The sequence below is a fragment of the Panthera onca genome, chromosome D1 (assembly GCF_046562875.1).
Source record: "Panthera onca isolate mPanOnc1 chromosome D1, mPanOnc1 haplotype 2, whole genome shotgun sequence".
Classification (NCBI taxonomy): Eukaryota; Metazoa; Chordata; class Mammalia; order Carnivora; family Felidae; genus Panthera; species Panthera onca.
Window position 1 is genome coordinate 53,220,504 of NC_138348.1, and position 23,086 is coordinate 53,243,589.

The window sequence follows — 23,086 nt, forward strand, 5'->3', positions numbered from 1 at the left end:
AACTGTCAGCACAGAGGCAGAGGCAGACAGAAGGCTCGAACCCAGGAACGATGAGATCATGACCTGAGCTGAAGTCAGACGCTTAGCTGACTGAGCCATCAGGTGCCCCTGATAATGTTTAAAAAGTCAACTTTAATCCCAAAAGACCTGGTCAGATAAGAGGAAGTCACTGTAAAAAAAAAAAAAAAAAAAAAAAAAAAAAAAAAAAAAAAGGAGTTTTGATGGGATCTGCAGTCTGAATGAGTCAGTCTAGAGTGTAGCTGTCATTCACAGGAGGAAAGGTAGTTAAAATAAAGAAGCTTTCCTACTCTCGCTTTTCTCATGGGTCTTAGGATATTGTTAACATGCCCCTTCTTCTGATGTCCTTTCATATTATTTAACACCAAACAAGCATCTCATTTTGTTTTATTAACAGTCGTCAAGATGCCCCTTATGGAAATCCTTCCTATGTGCTCTGGCTGATCTCCCAGGTGAGCTCAGTTTCTGGGTGGCAGCAATGACCCAAGGAGAAGGATGAGCAAAGTTAGTAATTTTGTGTGTGTGAGCTGCTGGAGATCTCGGAGTTTGAATTTGGAAAACTTGTAGAACTAGAAAACACCAAAGAAGCTGTAGAGGGACTGACTGTCACACCATTAAGGTTCCCAGACCCGGGGACAGGGTGCTAGGAATTTATGTGGAGAGCACTGCAGAAATCCTACATGATTAATACTGACAGGCGTTAAATTGTTAAGCTTCAAAGAACTTTCTGACTTTACCCTACTGTCTTCCTCATAGCATCTTTTGCATCCCTGAGCAAAACCAGGCCTCTCTCTCTCTTCTGTTCCACTCAGTGCACAACTGGTCCAGAGTCCTGGGCCATGGCCCACAGAGATGCCATAAGTTCTTTATCTAGGGCTTCCTTTGTTTGAATTTCTCTCTGGCAGTCCTTGCTGAAACAAGGGTTACTTCTGGAGGTGAGGACTCAGCCACTATACCTTGAGTTAGAAAATGAATATGCAGGGCGCCTGGGTGGATCAGTCAGGTGAGCGCTGATTTCAAGGTTCATGGGTTTGAGCCAGGCATTGGGCTCTGTGCTGACAGCTTGGAGCCCGGAGCCCACTTCGGATTCTGTGTCTCCCTCTCTCTCTCTGCCCCTGCCCCACTTGTGCTCTCTCTCTCTCTGTCTCTCAAAAATAAACATTAAAAAATTAGGGGAGCCCGCGTGGCTCAGTCGGTTAAGCATCAGACTTCAGCTCGGGCCATGATCTCATGGTCTGTGACTTTGAGCCTCGCATCAGGCTCTATGCTGACAGCTCAAAACCTGGAGCCTGCTTTGGATTCTGTGCCTCCCTCTCTCTCTGTCTTTCTCTCTCTGCCCCTCCCCAGCTTGTGCTCTGTTTCTCTATCAAAAAAAAAAAAATAAACATTAAAAAAATTTAATTGAATATGCAGAAGTGCAAAGCAACAGAGAGAAATGCAACAGGAAACCTACTGTACTACTGATATTATCAGTGGCAATATCAGTGGCCACCCCCAACTTCAAGTTTCATGAGGTTAGGCAGGGACCTTCCCTATTTTGTTGCTTATTGCCTCAGATCTATTAGAAGTCATTTCATATAAAGAATGATAAATAGATAGATACACAGATATATAATTTTAAAAATATTTTTAATTGAATGGAACATCTTGATGATAAATCATGCTTCTATACACTGTTCTTGCTCTGAACACAGTTGCTGCCACATCATAGAATTCAGTTACTCTTCTGGTATCAATAACATATATTGGATTCCCCTTTGATCATTTTTTATTGAAGTATAATTGACATACATTATATTAGTTTAGGTGTACAACATAATGTTTCAACATTTGTACACATTGTGAAATGTTCACCACAATAAATCAAGTTCCTATCTATCACCATAGGGAATCAAGAAAATGTTTTCTTTCCTGTGATGAGAACGTTTAAGATTTACTTTTGTAGCAACTTTCAAATTTGCAACACAGTATTATTTGCTATAGTCATCAGGCTGTATGTTACATGAGTTATTTTATAAGTGGAAGTCTTTACCTCTTGATCCCCTTCATCCATTTTGCCCACCTCCAAACCCCCATCTCTAGCAACCACCAATCTGATCTCTGTATCTATGAATTTTGTTTTATTTGCTTGTTTGGTTTTTTAGATTACACATATAAGTGAAAACATATGGTATTTGTCTTTCTCTGTCTAAATTCACTTAGCATTACACCCTCAAGGCCCACCTGTGTTGTTGAATGTCAAGATTGCATTCTTTTTTATGGCTGAGTAGTATTCCATTGCATATATCTCACATCTTTTTTATCCATTCATCCATTGACGGGCTCTGGGTTTGTTTCCACATTTGACAAATTTTAATCAATTTTTCACATCTCCTCTTTTCTTCCTACGGTTTACGTGGATTGGTGTTTTATCTGTTTCCACTGATATACTTTAACCACGTTAACTTTTGCTTTATTTTCCCTAAGATTTTCTCAAATGCAAAAAGTATTAAAAATCCACGGGCCAAAGGGGGAGATATTTCATTAGATTCCTCTGCAAGCAGGAGATGTAATGACTAGAGGGGAAATACAGAGCCCTAAGAAAGATTTCTTTTTCCCGGTAACTCAGAAGATAATAAGCTGGAATGTGGAACATAGACACCTACTCCGCTCTGGTGAGAAAATATGTTTGGTGGGAGAAGCATAGTAAATTCAGATGTTCCGCTTGCCCAAGTTTTCAGGTATCTTGACAGGACCTGACCTCGCCACTGATTTCTCTCAGCTGCAAAGCTAATGTTTCCTAAGAATGTCTCAAGATACTGACCATGGATGTGGGGTCATTTCAGAGATTCAGATGAAGAGGAGTAAAACCATGGATATTGGATCTGTGCAAGGATTGGCAAAGGAAGAAGTACTGGGTAGAGAAGAGGTCCTTGGGTGAGGAAGCTCATTTCTTGTGAACACTGCAATCAATACCACTATGCTGCACTCGTCACACAGCGAGACTCTGAGCTCTCCAGTCCCCTCCAGTTTTAACCAGATATACATAAAAACACATCTATTCCTACTATGTCTGCATTAACCATCCTACTCCATCCCATTATTCCCTTTCTGAAATATGTGGGAATGCAAAATGGTATAACCACTTTGAACAAAATCTGGAAGTTTGTATAAAAAAGAAAAAAAATACTAAAATTCAACAATTGAACTTATAGCTTAGGATACCCAGGACAAACAAAACTTGTTCTGTTTCCACAAACAGAGGTATTTATTCTAATAAAACAGTACCTGTTACCTATGCGTCAACACTATGAACCTTGAACAATTGTAAGAACAAAACAAAAAAGATGAAGGCACTAGAGAGTGACAAACACTAGAATCTACAGTGTAATCGACCATGGGAAGAAGGGAATACTACTGGAGGAGTTTCCTGGTTTTGTGGGTTTTTATTTGAAAGCAAACCTCAATTAGTAGTAAGTAGGACATTAAAACTCAGCAACATACAGACTTATTAACTTGAAGAGCAAGAAGAATAATTTGAGGATGTACCTGCAGCTGAAAAATGGCAAAAGAATGTCTGTAAAAGAGAGATCCAGAGAAGGAAATCCCAAACTGTACGTACACACTCAGCAACAATCAGAACTACACATGTTTGAGACAGATACCAAGTAGCCCAAATAGAGCTACAAGAACTGACTAGAGATTTCACCTGCTGCAAAATGCAGGGCAGAATTTAGGACTTGAGTTCAACCAAGTTAACTACCTAAAGAAAAAAATATTCTTCAGAAAAATTAACAGAATCCAGAGTCTTTACATCCCATTCACAATTCCCCTGGGGGAATTTTAGGTACATGTTAAAATTGTTTAACATACAAAGAAAATAGAAAACATGGTCCATACTCAAGAGCAAAAGCAATCAATAGAGATCAACTCCAAGATAATCCAGATATCATATTTACAAGGATTTACAACAAAAAAAGACAAGGACTTAACAGCAGTCCTTAAATCTAAGGTTAAGGTTATGAAAGAAAATATGGTTGTACTAATGAGCAAATAGGAAATGTCAAAAGACAAATAAAAATAGTTTTGTTAGTTGAAATTCTAAAACTAAAAGCCATAATCACTCAAAAAATAATGTAGGACTGGCTTAAGAGAAATTCAGGATCACAAAAGAAAGACTAAGTGAACTTCAAAGTAGATTAATACAAATTATCCAATATGAAAACAATGAACAGAGCCTCAATAATCTGTGAAAAAAAAAATCAAGGTACTGACATAGGCTTAAACCACAGAACAACTACTAAAATACAACAATAACGAAACTATAAAGGTAGTTGAATTAAATGAGAAACAAAAAGGTAAAAAGTGCACATTCATTTTACATACATGCAGAAAAGCATGCACAAAGACATTCTAAAATAAAAGGAGAAAGGATGGAAGCGGGTAAGCTCAGGTGTAGATGAGCCCAGGACAAGAGGTGCCACACAGAAGTGGATGAGAGACTAAGAAGGTTCAGGAGCTCGGTGGGCACAGGGTGATGGGGCCTGGACAGTTCAAAGGATTAAAATATGGATAAGCAGTCTGAGAAAAGCAACATTTAGAAAATTTGTAGATGAGTGATCCATGGTTTGTGACATTGAAAAATGAGACAATGCCTGCTTCATAGTCTAGGAAAACCCCAACATGACAGGGAGGAACAGCCATGGAAAGAGTCAAGACCTTGGGATCAGATGTGTAAGACTCCTCAAAGGCTTTATACTCAAATTTATTCTGTAACCCAATAACCCAGTAGCCAAATTGAGGTTTGTATCTGGAGAAGACATTTTGATAATCTGTGCCTTGTCTAACAGCATATTTTATATTACGGAAACATGTTCTACAGTATACTCCTAGGATCCAAGCAGTCTTCTTGGACACATCTATTTCCCAGTAATGTTTCCCTGAAGAGAAGTTTTGGGAGCCCAAGATACCATAATTATAAAATTCAACAGGCCAAATTGGCATAGGTATTACTTGTCTCTGATCTTCTGAAAGGACAAGGTTTAAATTTAGGTTGATTGGATTCAGTGTGATGTCCACTGTAGGGAAAAAAAAAATTATAAGATCAGGTAAGATATATGAGATAGATTTATCTAGTGAAGAGGGACCATGGGAAGAGACCAGGTAGAGCTTGTATTATGGGTTGGGGAAGGGGGCAAAACACTGGAGAAATGTATTTATATATATATATATATATATATATAGAGAGAGAGAGAGAGAGAGAGAGAGAGAGAGAGAGAGAGAGAAATATATAATATTATATATATTATACTAAATATATATAGAGAAATATATAATATTATATATATTATACACATATATAATATATATAAACACATGGGGCGAAGATCATGAGATCTCTGAAATCACAAAAAAATTCTTTAAAGTAAGCTTCACACCCAGCACAGAGCCCAACATGGGACTTGAACTCACGACCCTGAGATCAAGACCTGAGCTGAGATTAAGAGTTGGACGCTTAACTGACTGAGCCACCCAGGTGCCCTGAAATCACAAATTTCTGAAAGGGGATCAGAACCCAGGGATTTGAAGAACCAGTAACTTCTTACCCCAGTAGCACTGGACATGTGTTAGCTCTGAAATGATAAAAGATTCAATGATGTTGATTAGAAGCAAATGATTAAGCACCAATACCTATCTCTTCTCCAAAGAAGGGCCAGCAGACGGGAGCCCTGGTAGACCATAAACTGGTAATTGAGATGATGAACTGGACACCTAGCTATTCCCCCTTAGATATAACCACATCTCCTAAAGCAATATCCCTCCTTCTCTGAAAACCCTCCTTTCTATCCTCTCTTTGAAACTATACCAGCTCCCCAGTTAAGTCCCTGACACCACAGGGCTCCCATACCCGCCCTCCTGTCCTGGCTCTCCTCACCTCTATGTATGCGCAGCATTGCCCTCAGATCTGGAGCATGGAATGAACTCTTCAGTCTTCTTGAAACAGTTTTTGGCTTCCTTAGTGTCCAGATCTCACTCCTAGGCATGACAAAAAAATGTTGTTCCTGTATCTCTTTCCTTGTATCCTAACAACACAGCTGCCTTCCTCTCTCCTTCCATGCCACTGATGCACTTGATCCCTCCTCCCTCAGAAGCCTGACCTGGGGGGAAGGGAGAATCCTGATGCTGGAGCCAGAAGCAATGTGCTCATGTCTCCCTTCCCATTTGCCATCTGTGTGACCTTGGGAAGGTTTTCATCTCAAAGAAACAGTTTCTTCTTCTAAAAATGGAATAATTAACCCTTTTCTTGATACCTCGTGGACATAATAGAAAATTTGATGAAATAATGTATAGAAAAAGCCTTAGCTACCTCTAAAAAAGGTAGGCAATATGTCGGAAATTCATCACGGTGGGTCTTTCATGGAGAGTTCATAGATGTGTGCTCCCAGGCAGATAGATCAGTAGTGAGGCTGAGGATCCTATCTATGATGTGAGATCCATAGGTCTCTTTTTGAGAGCCTGTGAACTTGTGCCTTAGTCCAAAGCCTGAACCCCAGTGGTATGACCCACAAATAACATTGGAGATTTCCGGTGTTCTGAAAAAAGTTAAAAACCCTTGGTAAAGGAGAAGTATGACCACCAAACTACAAAGGTTAGTATTTCATGTGTTTGTAAGGAATTTAATGCTGTCAGGTGGGTTGGCAACTTAAGCCACAAGAAATACACTTTCCCATATAAGCTTCTAATGTGTGTGAACGGGAAAAAATTAATTATATCACTAAGGTCAAAGTCACTAACCCTGGGGCTCATGTTTGTTTTTGGAAATCTAAAGAGAACCTTGTAAAATGACCTAATCTTTTATTTAAAAAAATTTTTTAATGTTTATTTATTTTATTTATTTTTTTTTTAATTTTCAACGTTTTTTATTTATTTTTGGGACAGAGAGAGACAGAGCATGAACGGGGGAGGGGCAGAGAGAGAGGGAGACACAGAATCAGAAACAGGCTCCAGGCTCCGAGCCATCAGCCCAGAGCCTGACACGGGGCTCGAACTCACGGACCACGAGATCGTGACCTGGCTGAAGTCGGACGCTTAACCGACTGCACCACCCAGGCGCCCCAATGTTTATTTATTTTTGAGAGAGAGACAGACAGAACATGAGCAGAGGAGGGGCAGAGAGAGACAGAGACAGAATCCGAAGCAGGCTCCAGGCTCTGAGCTGTCAGCACAGAGCCCAATGTGGGGCTCAAACCACAAACCGTGAGATTGTGACCTGAGCCAAAGTTGGACGCTTAACCAATTGAGCCACCCAGGCTTCCCAAATGACCTAATCTTTTATATTCCCATGTAAGCAAAGTAACTATAAAGGAACTGCCCTTATAACCTATTTTAGGACTTGATGAAGCCCTCCATGTGATAGGACAAGCACCTGTGGAGTACAGGAAGAAGAGCAAGGACAAAGTGAAGTCACAGGACTCTAATAGTGAAATCCCTGATCCTTATTACCCTGACTGGCCCTACCTCTGTGACCTCCAGCCACTGAATTCACTAGCATAGAATCTCGTCTATTTTCAATAGATAAGGAACACTTAAATCCTTGTCTATGACCAGCAATTTAAAAAATACTACATCCAAATTTCCCTGATTTGGAAGATTTTTCATTCTGATTGACCACCAGATCACTCTTATGGCTACAAACCTTTCTTCAGAACACAAAAGTACAACTCCTGGTCACCCATACGCACCATTTCATGATTCCACTCATGTCCTAGGGAGAAGAGAGAAAACATGAGTCAAGGAGTATAAAGAGTAACGCAGGATTAATGAAAGAAAAAATAGAAAAACACTAGAGAAAATCAGGGAAATCAAAAGTGAACTATTTAAAAATATCAACACATTTGACAGATTTTATACAGACATACCATGAAAAAAGAGAAGAGAAATTATTAAAATCAGGAATAAAAGGGAAGACATCACTACTGACTTTTGCAAAAATTAATAAGAATATAAAGGCTATGAACAACTATATGCCAACAACTCATATAATCTAGATGAAATGGGCAAATTCCTCAAAACACAGAAACTACCAATACTGATTCAAGAAGAAGTAGAAAATTTGAATAGACCTAACACATGTAGTGGTTAGATTGGAAATCAAGAACTTCCTACAGAGAAGTCAGGCCCAGATGGTTCCAGTGGTGAATTGTAATAATGGTTTAAAGAAGAAATAATTAAAAAAAAATACTTCACAAATTCTTCCAAAAAATAGAAAAAAAGGGAACAATCCCCAACTCATTCTATGAGGCCAGTACTACTATGATACTAAAATGAGACAAACATCAGAATTAAAGTGAACTACAGGCCAGCATTTCTTATGAGTATAGAGGTAAACTTCACCAAAATACTAAAAAACTGAATCCAGCAAAATATGGAAGATTATCTATACACCATGGCCAAGTAGGATTTATCCCAGAAATGCAAAGTTGATTTCACATAAGAAAAACAATTAATGTAATTCATTATATTAATAGAATAAAAGTAAAAGTCACATGAATAGACACAAGGAAAAAAACATTTGACAAAATTCAATATCCCTTCATGAAAAAAAAAAAAAAAAAAGAATAGTAACAGCCCACTAGAAATAGTGGGGGAACTTCCTCAGCCTGACAAAGGGAGTCTATGAAAAACTCAAAATTAATGAAGAACTAAATGCTTTTTCCCTGAAATTAGGCACAAGAATGTCTACTCTTACTACTTCTATTTAAAGTGGTACTAGAGGGACTCCTGAGTGGTTCAGTCAGCTGATCTTGACCAGCTCAAGTCAGGATCTCACGGTTGATGGGATTGAGCCCCACATCAGGCTCTATGCTGACAGCACGGGATTCTCTCTCTCTGCCCCTCCTCCACTCTGTCTCTCAAAAAAAAACTCTTTTTTTTTAAACAGCAAAAAAAAAAAAAAAAAGCCCATAACACTATGGTACTAGAGGTTCTAGTCAAGGCAATTAGCCAATAAAAACAAAAAAAAAAAGCATTTATGTTGGAAAGAAGTAAAACTAGCTCTATCTGCAGAATACATAGCTCATATACAGCAAAACTCTGTTCCATACAGTGCTTATTGGTAACCTCTTCCACTTCTTAAATTTCAGCTCACATGCAGGTGTCACGGATCCCAAACTTTACATAACCTGATCATGGCCTATTGTCTATAATCATGTATACAGGATAATACATCACACAATGAAGAAGAAACAGGTACTAGAATCTCAAAATATCTAAAATATAACCTACTATTCACCAACTAATTGTTTTCTCTCTTATGTCCATTTGTCAAATACGGTACCAATATTCATTCAGTCCCTGTCCCAAACACTAAAACACCCTACCAAGCCAGTCCATTCCACATCCTTAACTTCTTTCAACTAATTTGCATTTCCATATCATCACCACTATGGATTTATTTGTTTTCAACAATATATACCAATATATTTGGCCTTACCTTTAAATGCCACCAGCTGGGTTCACAACGAAATCAGAGGAATAGTTTTGCTTCTCTGTATCAGTATAGTTTGGTCGTACATGACAAAGAAGCCAACTAACATTGCCTTAAACTCCTCGCCCCACCCCACCCCCCCAAAAAAAAAGATGTGGCCAGAGAGGTACTATTTCAGTCACAGATGGATCTTGAAGCTCAAATACTATCATGTATCTAGTCTTTCTGTGTCTCATAATTCTCTTTCTTCTCTGTCTGTTGACTTTATTCTCAGACTGTAATTGATAGCAACTTTAAAATCTCCTGGTTTACATTAGTTTCAGTGATATAATTCCCATGCAAAAGGACAACTTTCTTCACTGTGACAATACATTCTGATGCTCCAAGCCACTGACCAAAATTGGGTCATATGCTCACCTGCATGGTTTGTGGGAATATAGGAATTAGGTAAACTAATTTAGGTAAGATTAACCCATCCATCCTTGATAATGTTGATTTTCTCAGTCCCAAACAAGTAGATGTACAAAAATAGACATATTGGTGTGTCATCAGAAAAAAAATCCCAGGTGTTGTTACGAGAAAAAGCCAAAGGATACTAAGCAGATAAAATAATAAGTGCCATCTTCACTCCATCATTTAATTGCCTATCATCATTCATACATGTGTAATTCTACAAAATTTCTAAAACGAAAATGACCCAATATAATAACTATGACAAAAACATTAAGAAGTACTTCCTTTCCTAAGGGAAAGAACCTAAAATCTCATCTAATTTTTCATCCATTTTCAAATACAGCATGTCTCTGTTAGCTCATTCTTCCCAGTCAGTATTGAATGTAGCCCTCATGCAAACAACAGCCCCTCTAGCAAACAATAGACATATAATGTCCAAAGAACAACAATGAAGATTTGGATAAAAAGAGCTGTTATAAGAACTTTCAGTAGACAGGTTATGAGGGGACAGCACCACAATCAATAGTATATATCTTAACATTTTGGAAAAGAACATCCAAATTCCCTAATCTAGTAAAAGAGTAAGTTCCTCCCTCTTACACTGTTGGTGGGAATGCAAATTGGTGCAGCCGCTCTGGAAAGCAGTGTGGAGGTTCCTCAGAAAATTAAAAATAGACCTACCCTATGACCCAGCAATAGCACTGCTAGGAATTTATCCAAGGGATACAGGAGTACTGATGCATAGGGGCACTTGTACCCCAATGTTTATAGCAGCACTCTCAACAATAGCCAAAGTATGGAAAGAGCCTAAATGTCCATCAACTGATGAATGGATAAAGAAATTGTGGTTTATATACACAATGGAATACTACATGGCAATGAGAAAAAATGAAATATGGCCTTTTGTAGCAAAGTGGATGGAACTGGAGAGTGTGATGCTAAGTGAAATAAGCCATACAGAGAAAGACAGATACCATATGGTTTCACTCTTATGTGGATCCTGAGAAACTTAACAGGAATCCATGGGGGAGGGGAAGGAAAAAAAAAAAAAAAGAGGTTAGAGTGGGAGAGAGCCGAAGCATAAGAGACTGTTAAAAACTGAGAACAAACTGAGGGTTGATGGGGGGTGGGAGGGAGGGGAGGGTGGGTGATGGGTATTGAGGAGGGCACCTTTTGGGATGAGCACTGGGTGTTGTATGGAAACCAATTTGACAATAAATTTCATATATTAAAAAAAATAAATAAATAAATAAAAATAAAAAATGCAAATGGAAAAAAAAAAAAGAGTAAGTTCCTTGGTTGGCCCATTTGTCATTCTTTGAAGATTTTATCTAAATATGGGATGTTAATCCCACAAAACTTATAATGTTTATCTACTGAGTATTGTTTTTATTACAAGTAAACAGATACAACTTAAGCTAGCTTAAGTGAAAGAAATGCCTGGACAAGTAACATAAACACAATAGTTGTGTGAAGTTGGCAAGTGAAAGAGTTGTGAAGAGCTTGTGGATGAATTATAAACAAGGGAAAAGGAATAAATAAGCCTACATAGTTTTTTGTTTTACTCAGATGTAATTAAAATACCATATAATTCATCTTTTATAGTGCACAATTTAGTAGGGTTTAGTACATTTATAATGTATATTTACCATCACCACTATTTAATTCCAGAACAATTTCATTATTGCAAAATGAAACTGTACACTCATTAGCAACCATTTCATAATTGCCTCCTCTCCAGAGCCCCCTGACAACCAGTAATCTAATTTTTATGTCTTTGGATTTGTCAACTACAGACTTTATATAAACAGAATCCTATAATAGGGAACTTTTGTGCGTGCCTTCTTTCACTTATGTTTTCAAGGTACATCCATGTTGTAGCATCCGCTAGTGCTTAATTTCTTTTTAGAGCCAAATAATTCCATTGTTTGGATATAACACATTTTGCTTGTGCATTCTTCGCTTAATGGACAATTGGGTTGTTTCCACTTTTGAGCTATTATGAACAGTACTGCCATGAACTTCTGTATACACGTTTAGTTGCGGACATAGGTTTTCATTTCATAGGTATGTACCTAGGAATGGAATTGCTGAGCCATACGGTAACTATCTTTAACGTTTTGAGGAACTGACAAGCAGTTTTCCAAAAGTAGCTTCACTATTTTACATCTTCACTAGCAATGTATAAAAGTTCCAATTTCTCCACATCTTTGTCAATCCTTGGTAATGTCCATTCTTTTTTTTTTTTTTTTTTTTTTTTGGTGGTATTATCATTGTGGTTTTGATTTTACATTTCCTTGATGGCTAATGATATCAATCATCTTTTCATGTGCTTATTGACTATTTATATATCTTTTTTGGAGAAATATCTATTCAAGCCCTTTATCCATTTTTAAATTGGGTTGTCTTTTGATTATTGAGCTGTTAGAGGTTTTTTATACATCATGAATACTAGGCCTTATCAGATCCATGATTTGAAAATATTTTCCCCCATTCTGTGGGATGTTTTTTCACTTTCTACATGGCGTCCTTTAAAACACAACAGTTTTTAATTTTGATGAATTACAATTTATTTTATCTTTGGCTGTTTCTATTTTGGGTGCCATATCTGTGAAGCTATTGCCTGGTAAAAAGTCACAAAGATTTATACCTATGTTTTCTTCTAAGAGTCTTATAATTTGTGTCCTTACATTTAGATTTTTGATCTGCTTTGAGTTAATTTTTGTATATGGTGTGAAGTAAGAGTTTAACTTCATTTTTTTGCATGTGGATATTCTATTTTCCCAGCCCAACTTATTAAAAAGACCTATTGCAGTTTTTACCAAAATTTGTTTGGTATCATAATCACTTAGAGAACCTGGTAAAAAATGCAAAAGCTATCTTACTACAATGGGCCTGAGGAGCTAAGGTTTTTTTTTTTATTTTTTAAATTTTTATTATTATTATTTTTTTACTTTTATTTATAGCACTCTAGGTGATTCTGATACAAAAAAAGAAAGGTATGATGCAAGCATCAGAGACAAAGGAAACCAGCCAACACATGAAAATCAATTATCCTTCTGCTTGATATCAAGAATAAAACAAAAGAAGTGTTTGGAAATCCAGCAAAGAAAGGCAAGAAGATATACAAGAAGTCAAGCAAAAATATGAAAAGTCTGTAATTCCCTGAATGACCATCATGCTTCATGCTCAGGACCATAGTCAGACTATTAATGCTTAAAAAAAAAAAAAACTTGTCTAAATTTTAACATTAGTTCAAATTGTTCCCTCAAGTCTGTAGATATATAGTAGGGGATGCCTGGGTGGCTCAGTCTGTTAAGCATCAGACTCTTGATTTCGGCTCAGATCATGATCTACAGTGGTTTCATGCACCACCTTGGGCTTTGAGCTGACAGCACAGGGCCTGCTTAGGATTCTGTCTCTCCTCTCTCTCTGCCCCTCCCCCACTTGTGCTTTCTCAGTCTTTCTCAAAATAAATACACTTTTTTTAATTTAAAAAAAAAAGTGGGGTGCCTGGGTGGCTCAGTCGGTTAAGTGTCCCACTTCAGCTCAGGTCATGATCTCACCACTCTTAAGTTCAACCATGTGATGGACTCTGGCTGATAGCTCAGAACCTGGAGCCTGCCTCAGAGTCTGTATCTCCCTCTCTCTCTGCCCCTCTCCTGCTCACACTGTCTCTTTCTCTCTCTCAAAAATAAACATTAAAAAAATTTTTTTTAATTAAAAAAATAATAAAGATTTGCACCAGCATGCTTTCCTGACACCAGCAACCTTTCCTGGCACAGACACATTCACACTTGCACAGAGATTCACACGACTCAAGTATAATACTTTCTATGCATATGTGTGCCGATCCTCACAAGAAAAGGCTCAGTATTCTATCTCTTTGTGTTAAAAAAAAACTAACAAGAGAAGTTTGTGATAATAAATACACACTTTTTAATTAAAAAAAGGATATATTTCTGAAAGCTGAAAATTCATGTATTTGCCTGTGGCTAAGATGAATGAAAAGAACTAGACAAATGTCCAACACTAGATCAAAGATAATAGGAGCCTAGAGAATATCACTGGATACCATAGATCTCCTGTCCAAGGTCAAATGTATTCCCTTACTTCATAAAGTAATAAAGTAGGACACTCCCCTGGAATGCTTATATTCAACTGCCCATGATATATATCTCCAATAGAGAAGGGCTCCAGAAGACCAAAGGAACCTTTTAGTGTCAACACCAGGATTAGAGCCCAAGGACACAGAAAAGAAGGTAACTTAGACTATGTTTGAAGAATTCCAGACTGAGGGATTCTTCTTACCTGCAGCAGGTCCACTGTTGGCCATTCACTGCGATGCTCCAGATCTGAGATAAGCTCTTTCACCAGTTGGTTCTGCTGAGCCAGATCATCCTCAGCCTCAGCCAAGTTATCCAGTATTCTCTTCTCCTCTTCTTCCAATTTTTGCAGTTCTCTCTGCTCTTCACTGTCCAGGATGCTTCTAAGCTGATTAAATTCTGTTCTTATCCTTTGTCTCTCAGTCTGTATCTGGTACTGCAAGGTTGGACACACAAGAGAGGTAAAGAGTCTATTAGCCTGAAAGCCTACCGTGGAAGGGATTAGAAGCCAGTAAAAGAAATATTTTTCATTGAGTTCTAACCGATAGGAGAATAAGGGCACAGGGGCAAATTTTGAGAAAGCTGGGTATTTTTCCTGCTATTTTCCTTTCAGTACATACCAAAACAGGCCTCAGACTGTCTTATCTAGGCCAACCCTGGGATGAAATGCAAAACCCAAGTGAGTTTTTACATTTAGGAGCGCCCGGGCGGCTCACTGGGTTAAGCGTCCAACTCTTGATCTAAGTTCAGATATTGATCTCAGGGTTGTGAGTTCAAGGCCCAAATCGGGCTTCGTGCCGAGCATGCAGCCTACTTAAAAAACAAAAACAAAAACACTAAATGAGGTTTATGTTGTAGATAGCTGTACTGAACACTCATGCCTGCCTGCATTACCATGTTCCCAAGTTTGAACCTGGGGGGAAATCTTGGTCCTTTGCCTAGTGTCTTCCACTGGAAGTGTTGGAGCCTCACTGGAAAAGAGGAATTGAAGACAGAATTTTCCACTCTTCCTTGCCAAAGAGTTTGTCTTTGTACTCAATTCCAAATACCTGCATGTACTTGTAACATATCCACTCTCCAGCCCTCAACTGCAACAGAGACTGGACAAAAAGGAGAACTAATTAAATGGCTTCTGGATGCATTCTGTGCCAGGGAACAAAGAGGAAGGGTCTTCCTTGTGATTTGAACTGAAGGTCCTGCCAAGATTCTTTTGTCCAAAACCTCTCAGAAAGAGTCTCCTCATACCTTCCAGGAAGTTCTCTCTTCTCTGATGTCAGCTTCTAGCTTCTCAACTTTCTGCTGCTCTGTCTTCAACCTCTCCAGAGCAGCCTGGAGCTTCTCCTATGAGGAAAAAGTCACATCAAAGTCAACCTATGAGTTTTCTCAGCAAAGAATAAATGGGGAAGAAATCAGGCTGATCTCAGAAGAGACCAGGTTACAAAAATTGTGATTAGAATCTAGGATATGGGAGAAAAGCTAAGGAGAATACATCCTTTGTTCCTGGGCGACAGAAGTCACCATTCCTCACCACAAGTAGCCTAATACTCTCTTTTCATAAGAGATCGACTGTGCTGCGGCAGGAAAAATCCTATACTTACTGGCACTCTTTCTACATCCAATCCACAGTGTTAAATAGCAACCATCCTGCTGAGGGGGAAAATGAGAGCCAAGCTTGCGAAAGGAATTCCCCATCCATATAAGAAAAGGGCAAAAAGGAAAACCTCCCACTCATGGCCAAGGGTCTAGGCTCTAGACTCTAGGCTTATTCTTTACGTAAGTGTAAGGAATATACAGAAATATCCTTCAAGCATTGGAAGCTGAGCACAGTGTAAGAGATACACATGGAAAGAGATTACAGGGTGCCAAGGTGAGTAAAGAAGGACTGAAGGGTGACATTTCCCAAGTACCATCTTCTACCTCTCTCCCTCCGTCCTGGGGCCTACCTGACATTCCTTGACTACTTCCTCCACAAGGAATGTGTGGTGACCATGGTGCTCCTGAGACCGCTCACAAAGCCAACAAATGATCTTCCTATCTTCCTTACAGAAGAGCAGGAGTTTCTCTTCATGGCGCACACAGAGGTCTCTCTTCAGCTCCTCCTCTGGGCTCAACTGGACCTTTCTGATTTTCTCCACTATGTTAGCCAGATGCTGATTAGGCCATAGGTTTTCAAGGGAGTATCTGACACCACATACAGGACAGCTGTTTTCCCCTTCTGGTCTGATCTCTGCCTCCTTGGTGTTTGCAGTGATGCAAGCTTCACAGAAGCTGTGGCCACAGTCTAGGCTCAGGGATTCTGTCAAAAGCTCCAGGCAGATGGGACAGAACACCTCGTCTTGTATGTTCAGGATTTTTAAAGCCATAGTACGTGTCCACTGGCTTCTTCCTGTCCTTACTCCCGAGGCTCTTCTTGCTTAAAAGACTCCTGGATGGCTGAGCAGATCGAAAGGGGATGAGGTAAGAATGGCATGAATAGCAAAGATTCTAATTGTGCGGATACTAGGGATCAACCAAGACTAAAATATTAAAGGACAAAAAAGAAGAGGGGAAAAATAAAACAGAAATGAAATTCAGTAGCCTGGGAAAGCTGCTAATGCTTCAGGCTTCTGCATTTGTTCTCCTTTCAGCCTGGAACTGACCTCCCCTTGATTTTTGCATGACTTCTTAATACTTCATTCAACGCCCTCTTTAAATATCATCTCATCAGAAGGACCTAATATGATTACTTTATCTACAGAATAATTACCAATATATTATCTGTTGTACATTTGCCATCTTTTTCTTACTATCACTATATAATATATATCTTTTCCTTAAATATCCTACTCCGAAAATGTCATCTGCACATAGATCCAACACTTTGTTTTTGTTCACTGCCGTATCCCTAGTGCTTAGAACACAGGAACGTAACCTTTGATCAATACATAAAGACCCTCCTCATTTCTCCATAGATGATTAGAACTTTTCTTTTTCTTTCTTTTTTTTTTTTATCACACTTTGTCTTTTTGTTTCATTGATTCTCTGTTCTCCAATGGGTAAACTTTGGGACCACAGATATGGTTTCAACGTAAGTGCTTACCTCCAAATGTACCTGTCCCATTCAGAACCCCTCCATTCCCTCATATTCACTCCCAGAGACACTTACAGAAACTGCAAGGGCTATGACAGAGAAGACATTTTACAACTAAGAATTTTAGAACCAGTTACAATTTGTAAATCACATGACCTATTTATTCTTTATACCAAAGTCCTTGAGAAATCAGAGTACTTTCTTTATCGAAATGTGTAAATTGAATGAAGTAGCTTATGAAGATTATTTCATCCAGTAAGTTGATTTGGGGTGAATACAATTCCTCAGGGTCTTCTTTCAGAGGTCTGGAAAGTATGATAAACACTACCACCCAGAGGGGCATGTTTTGGGGGAACTAATAATTTCCCAAATAGGAGAATATCAAAGATATCTCCCCTTAAATAAGCAAAGGTTGACCTAAAAGGTGTGAGAAGGGATATGGAATGAGAAAGAGGGAAAATATATTTTAGAGAGAAGAAGTCACCTATATGAATGCCTTGTTGATGGAAGATACATCTTCTATAGCTTTTAAAATGCCTATGGGGCACCTGGGTGGCTCTGTCGGTTAAGCGTCTGGCTTCAACTCAGGTCATGATCTCATGGTTTGCGAGTTCGAGTCCCACGTCAGGCTCTCTGCTGTCAGCACAGAGCCCACTTCAGATCCTCTGTCTCCCTCCGTCTCTGCCCCTTCCCTGCTTGCACTGTCTCTTTCAAAATAAATAAATAAACTTAAAAAAAAAATGTAAATGCTTATATGGCTTAGGGCCTGAGTGGCTCAGTTATGTGTCTGATTCATGATTTGAGCTCAATTCGTAACCTCAAGGTTCATGAGATTGAGCCCTGCATCAGGCTCTGCACTGACAGCATTAAGCCTGCTTGGGATTCTTTCTCCCTCCCTCCCTCTCTCTGTTCTTCCCCTGCTCATGGTCCTCTCTCAAAATAAACAAGTAAACAAAAAAAAAAAAAAAATAGGGATGCCTGGGTGGCTCAGTCAGTTAAGCATCCAACTTCGGCTCAGGTCATGATCTCACAGTTCATGGGTCCAAGCCCCACATCGGGCTCTGTACTGTCAGCTCAGAGCATGGAGCCTCCTTCAGATTCCATGTCTCTCTTTCTTTCTTTCCCTCCCCCAGCTCATGTTCTGTCTCTGTCTCTCAAAAATGAATAAACATTAAAAAAATTTTAATAAAAAAATAAAAATAAAATAAAATGCCTGTATGGCTGGTGTGCAGAGGGTTTCTAGGCTTTTGGCATTAATATGCCTGCAGGGACAAAAAATGTGACTTCCTAAATGATGCAAAAGAGACAGCTTATTTCCAAAGATCAGGGATCAGTGAGGAAAGGCTGCTAGAGGAAATAGAGAAGCAGATGAGGGTAAGAGAAAAGGTAAGATAAAAGGGACAGGACTGGGGTTGGGTTGAATGTATGGGAACAAAGGGTAATCGTCAGGCTTAAGTCCTTTCTTCTCATAAAAAGGACATTGGCATTACCTTCTCCTAGCACTTTGTTTTGTTTTATTTTTCACTTATTTTCAGTAAGCACAGACCTCAGCTTCCACAAGTGGGTTGTGACTCTTGTAACGAAATTTGTGCTGGTTGGGGCCTGGAAGCTATGCTCAAGGCTCATACAAGGCAATCAGCTTATTGGACCAAGACTTACCTATGCTATGTTAGTTTCAAACATATCCACCAGATCTTACAAATGACCTGATGAAGGGGATACGGTACCACCTGCAGCACTGTACAGACCCTCATTGAGAGCTCACCTGAGGCAGCCATGCTGATATGCTGTGTCTCCTGTCCTGTATGCCCCAGCTAAGCTAAGTGAACCTGACTGCTTCTGTCCTGCCAAGTCACATGAGTGGGAATGGCAAACCAAGCCAAAAACTATTGCTGGTTGTCGGTCAGAAGGCATATCACACAGTGGTGGCATGGGGATGTTGCTGATTCTTAGAACCTGGACTCATTCTAGACAAGGAACTATGAGGCAAAAAAAAAAAAAAAAAAAAAAAAAAGAAAGAAAAGAAAAGAAAAAGAAAAAGAAAAAGAAAAAGAAAAAGGAAGATCTCAGTGGATATTTTTGTCATGATACTTGTTCTCATAGATTGAATTGTATCCCCCATGCTGATGTCACCGGTGTGAATGTAATCTTGTTTGGGAAATAGGCCTCTGCAGATGTAATCAAATTAAGATGAGGTAATACTAAATAAGGTAGGTTCTAAATCCAATGACCAGCGTCCTTTAATAAGAGAGGGCACACCACACACAGGGAAGACAGCCATTTGACAATGGCAACAGAGACCAGAGCAATGCAGCAACAAGGCAAAGAATGCCAAGGATTGCTGGAAACCACCAGAAGCTAGGTGAGAGACATAGAAGAGGTTCTCCCTCAATACCTACAGAAGAAACCAACTCTGCGAACACCTTGATTTTGGACTTCTGGCCTCCTGAACTGTGAAAGAATAAATTATTCCAGTCATAATTTGTTACAACAGGCTCTGGAAAATAATTTGGAAAGGTTTGATGATGAGGTTTGTAACAAACTATAATCTTCCCTTTGCTCTAAAAAGAGAGAATAAGGGCATAATGAAAGCTGTGTGGAGATAAATTTAGGTCTAGAAATATACTCACTTCTCCAATCATCCATAAAGTGAAACAGAAAGCTAACTGTGGGCTGACCAATGTAATCTAGCCAATGGTACAGACACTGAAAATTGTCCCAAAACCATATGCTTTTAGCTCCTAGCTCCAGTGACAATGGTCAGATCAAGGCTCTAATGACTGGCAAGACCAGAGGTTTACACAACATAATGTCCACCCTTGCTTGCAACTGAAGCTATTAGCCAAAAGTGGGGCTAACAGGAGTGGGGTTCTCTGCTATCTTTCACAGTATCCAATCAATGCTGAGAAATACCTAGAGTCTACAGGGGTGTGGACCATGCATTCTACCATGGGGCTATAAACCTTCTTTTCACAGTGGGGCTATAAGAAGTTGATATCAAAGCAGTTGCCACCACACTGGCCACAGAAGGAGGAAAAGCCCCCATGCATAGGCAGGGACCTCTCCAATGTCCAAGAGTGACCTGAGAGCCCAGCAGCAATCAGGAAGATAGGAAGGGAGTACAAGTAGTATCTGCCTGATGGAAGTCCCAGGTCAGCTGACTGCCACAAGTGTCAGATGATCGTATCCTACACTTGATTCTTCTAACATCTGGACTCTGATAATGCAACTCTGCACATCTTTGCAGGTTGTATAGTAAAATAAAATATCTCCAAGAAGTGGAGTGCAGGGAAAGATGTTCCTTAAAGTTTCCAGATGGCATCCTAGACACTTCCCTTGGTTTCCTAGGCCAGAAACTGCCAGTGGGCAAAGCAGGACCTGTTTTTGACATGGAGAGACCTGGGCAACTCAGGTTGCATATAATGCAATCTCCTCTCCCCATTCCTCTGTATTCAGAGTTCCTACTTCAGGAACTCCTTAGAATCCAAAACTAAATATGTCACCAATCCACACTATTCATGACCCTCTCTTCAAGAGCTCTAGCTCTCTGATAAATATGTTTTTGAAAAATCATATTTTTAAAAAGTCTTTTTGTAGCATAGGACCACTTTTTATAAAATTGCTTCTGGCCTCATTAGTTCATCAGAAGTTGCTAAGAGTGGGGCGCCTGGGTGGCTCAGTTGGTTAAGTGTCCAGCTTCAGCTCAGATCATGGTATCACGGTTCATGAGTTCAAGCCCTGCGTGGGGCTCTGTTCTGACAGCTCAGAGCCTGGAACCTGCTTTGGATTCTGTGTCTCCCTCTCTCTCTGCCCTTCCCTTGCTCACGCTCTCTTTCTCTCTCTCAAAAATAAAATAAACATTAACAAAAATTTTTTTAAAAAAGTTGCTAAGAGTGTTTTCTTCACGTTAGTTCCAATCATTTCCACTGCCACCATCCTGGAAGGAGCCACCTGTGTCTCCTGCCTGAATTCTGGAAAATCGCTCTCCCTGAAACTATCACTGATTGCTCTTCTTCAGTGTGCTGCCATGGCTGTTCTTATGTCACGGACCAGAGTGCCCTTCAAAGCAGACACCAGTCCTGTCTATTCAAATGCATGTCGTCCAATATCAGCTGGTCATCATTATGCTCTAGGTAAGGCCACATTAGACACCTCCTCCTACTGTCCTACTCTTTCCCAAAGCCACCTCCTTCTCTTCCCCCTGCATACTCTACCCCAGCCCACACTGGCCTCCTTTCAATCGCAGGAAGAAACCCATGCTAAAGCCTTTAAATCCCTCACATTCTTAAGATTCTACTCAAATATCTCCTCACAATGAGGCCTTCATGAAAACTACTTAAATTTGCAAGGCCTTTACCATGTCACTACATTCAATACTTAAAAACTGTTCCCCAGTAATATTAGTCACCTTCTTGTGTACATATCAGTTATCTGTTTGTTTACAATCTCTCCCCAACCAGACTGTAAGTTCTTATATGTATTTAACATTTACTGCAAGTTGAATGCATATTCATTGCACTTTTTTTTTTTTTTTTTACAACAGCAGTGTTAGTTCCTATGAATTAACTGTTTAAGTGAATAAATAAATAAATCCATTTCATCCTATGGGTTGGGCCTTGTTTTGGACCCTGGGGAGACAATCAGTGTCTGGGCAAAAATGGACCCATTTCAGGAGCAAAGCATAGGCTCCCAGGAAGACCATAACCATGACTCCTGAAAAGTGGGAATACAGGACAGAATGGGTGTGTCAGAAGGTATGTAACAAATCCATCAGTGTGCAAATTGCTCACAGGTGAGCTCAAGGTGGGACACAGTCACCATCAGTCATGGAGCAAATTTCTTAGCAAGACCATTGGATCTCTGGGCCCCTTCTGAGCAATAATCAGCTCCTGTTAATTAGCTCTGAGTAAAGAACAATAGTGAGAATTGAGGTAAGCATGCAAAGGTGTGTCTTCAGAGAAGAATGAGGAAGAAAGAGCTCTCAGGCAGGTAAGGATGTGGGGTCAGTGGACTACTGGAAGGAAGTGTATGCTCTTCAGGGAAGCGCCAGGAGACTCCTGAGACTGAACTTCAAAGGACACGGGATAAAAGGGGGCCACAGAGGCAGGTGGCAGGCCAACAGCTGAGATTCAGGAAGGCCACAGACCACCCCGCAGCTGGTTCTCCGTAAGGGAGTGAGAGAATCCTCCTCTTCAATATTATCCAGCCATGTCCCCAAAACTCCATTCTGTCTCCTGCCCCACTCACTCTAGGAGCTTGGGTTGCTATACGTTTGGAAAACAGGGACCTCTTTTGTCAGCTTTTCTTCAAGGAGGTAGTGGTGGGCAGAGGAGAAGACACTTTCTATTCATCTTGGAGAAAGAGAGAGAGAAAGGGAGAGGATTCCAGTTCTCCTCAGCAAGGTAGACAATTAAAATTATAGAATAGGAAAGGGACGAGTGAAGATGGACACAGCCCAGAGAAAGAAGGGCCCCTCCAGGAAAGAAACAATGCCCTCCACCTCTTGAGAACTCCTTTCTCTCCAGGCCATCTGTCTCCAGAATCTTGGCTTCCGTCTGTCTGCGCTCAGAGCAGGAAGCCTGAAGACTGGCTTTTCTTCCTTTCAGAGCAAGTCTGAGCCACATACTGAACTCACACACCTTTGCGTAGCACCTTCCTTCTGGAGTCTCCCACCCTCTGCCCCTCCCCCCAACCTCCCCACGCACCTTGAGGCCCCAGCGGAGAAGTCTTGATTCCTGATTTTAGTGGCGAAGCAAAGCCAGGGCGGGCGTGGTCAGCATTTACTGACTGAACAGGGAACAGGCGCTGGGCCTGCATGTAGCAGCTCCTGACCAGCCGACTGGGAAGTGAAAGTGAAACCTCAGGGCTGGCAGGAAGAAGGAAGGGGAAGGAGCTTCTGGGCCCAAGGGGCTACAGTCCTGTAGGGCCACTGGGTATGAAATGTTTTACCTCAGTGGTTCTCTAGTGGGGGAG

The 23,086-nt window shown here is 40.0% G+C and overlaps 1 protein-coding gene across 2 annotated transcripts; it reads right to left on the reverse strand.

The window, feature by feature from the left end:
* Positions 1-1,629: 1,629 nt before the first annotated feature.
* On the reverse strand, positions 1,630-23,086 carry TRIM34 (tripartite motif containing 34). Of its 2 annotated transcripts, none has more exons than XM_060605817.3 (8): positions 22,819-23,086; positions 15,987-16,468; positions 15,289-15,384; positions 14,249-14,479; positions 7,740-7,762; positions 5,933-6,033; positions 5,604-5,630; positions 1,630-5,075 (listed from the first exon to the last, which is right to left on the reverse strand). In XM_060605817.3, the coding sequence occupies exons 2-8, from the start codon at positions 16,404-16,406 to the stop codon at positions 4,510-4,512; spliced, it is 1,464 nt and encodes a 487-aa protein (XP_060461800.1). In that variant the 5' UTR covers positions 16,407-16,468; positions 22,819-23,086; the 3' UTR covers positions 1,630-4,509. The 2 variants fall into 2 exon arrangements, with proteins under 2 accessions (XP_060461800.1, XP_078289266.1); XM_078433140.2 differs by having other exon boundaries at positions 15,987-16,476.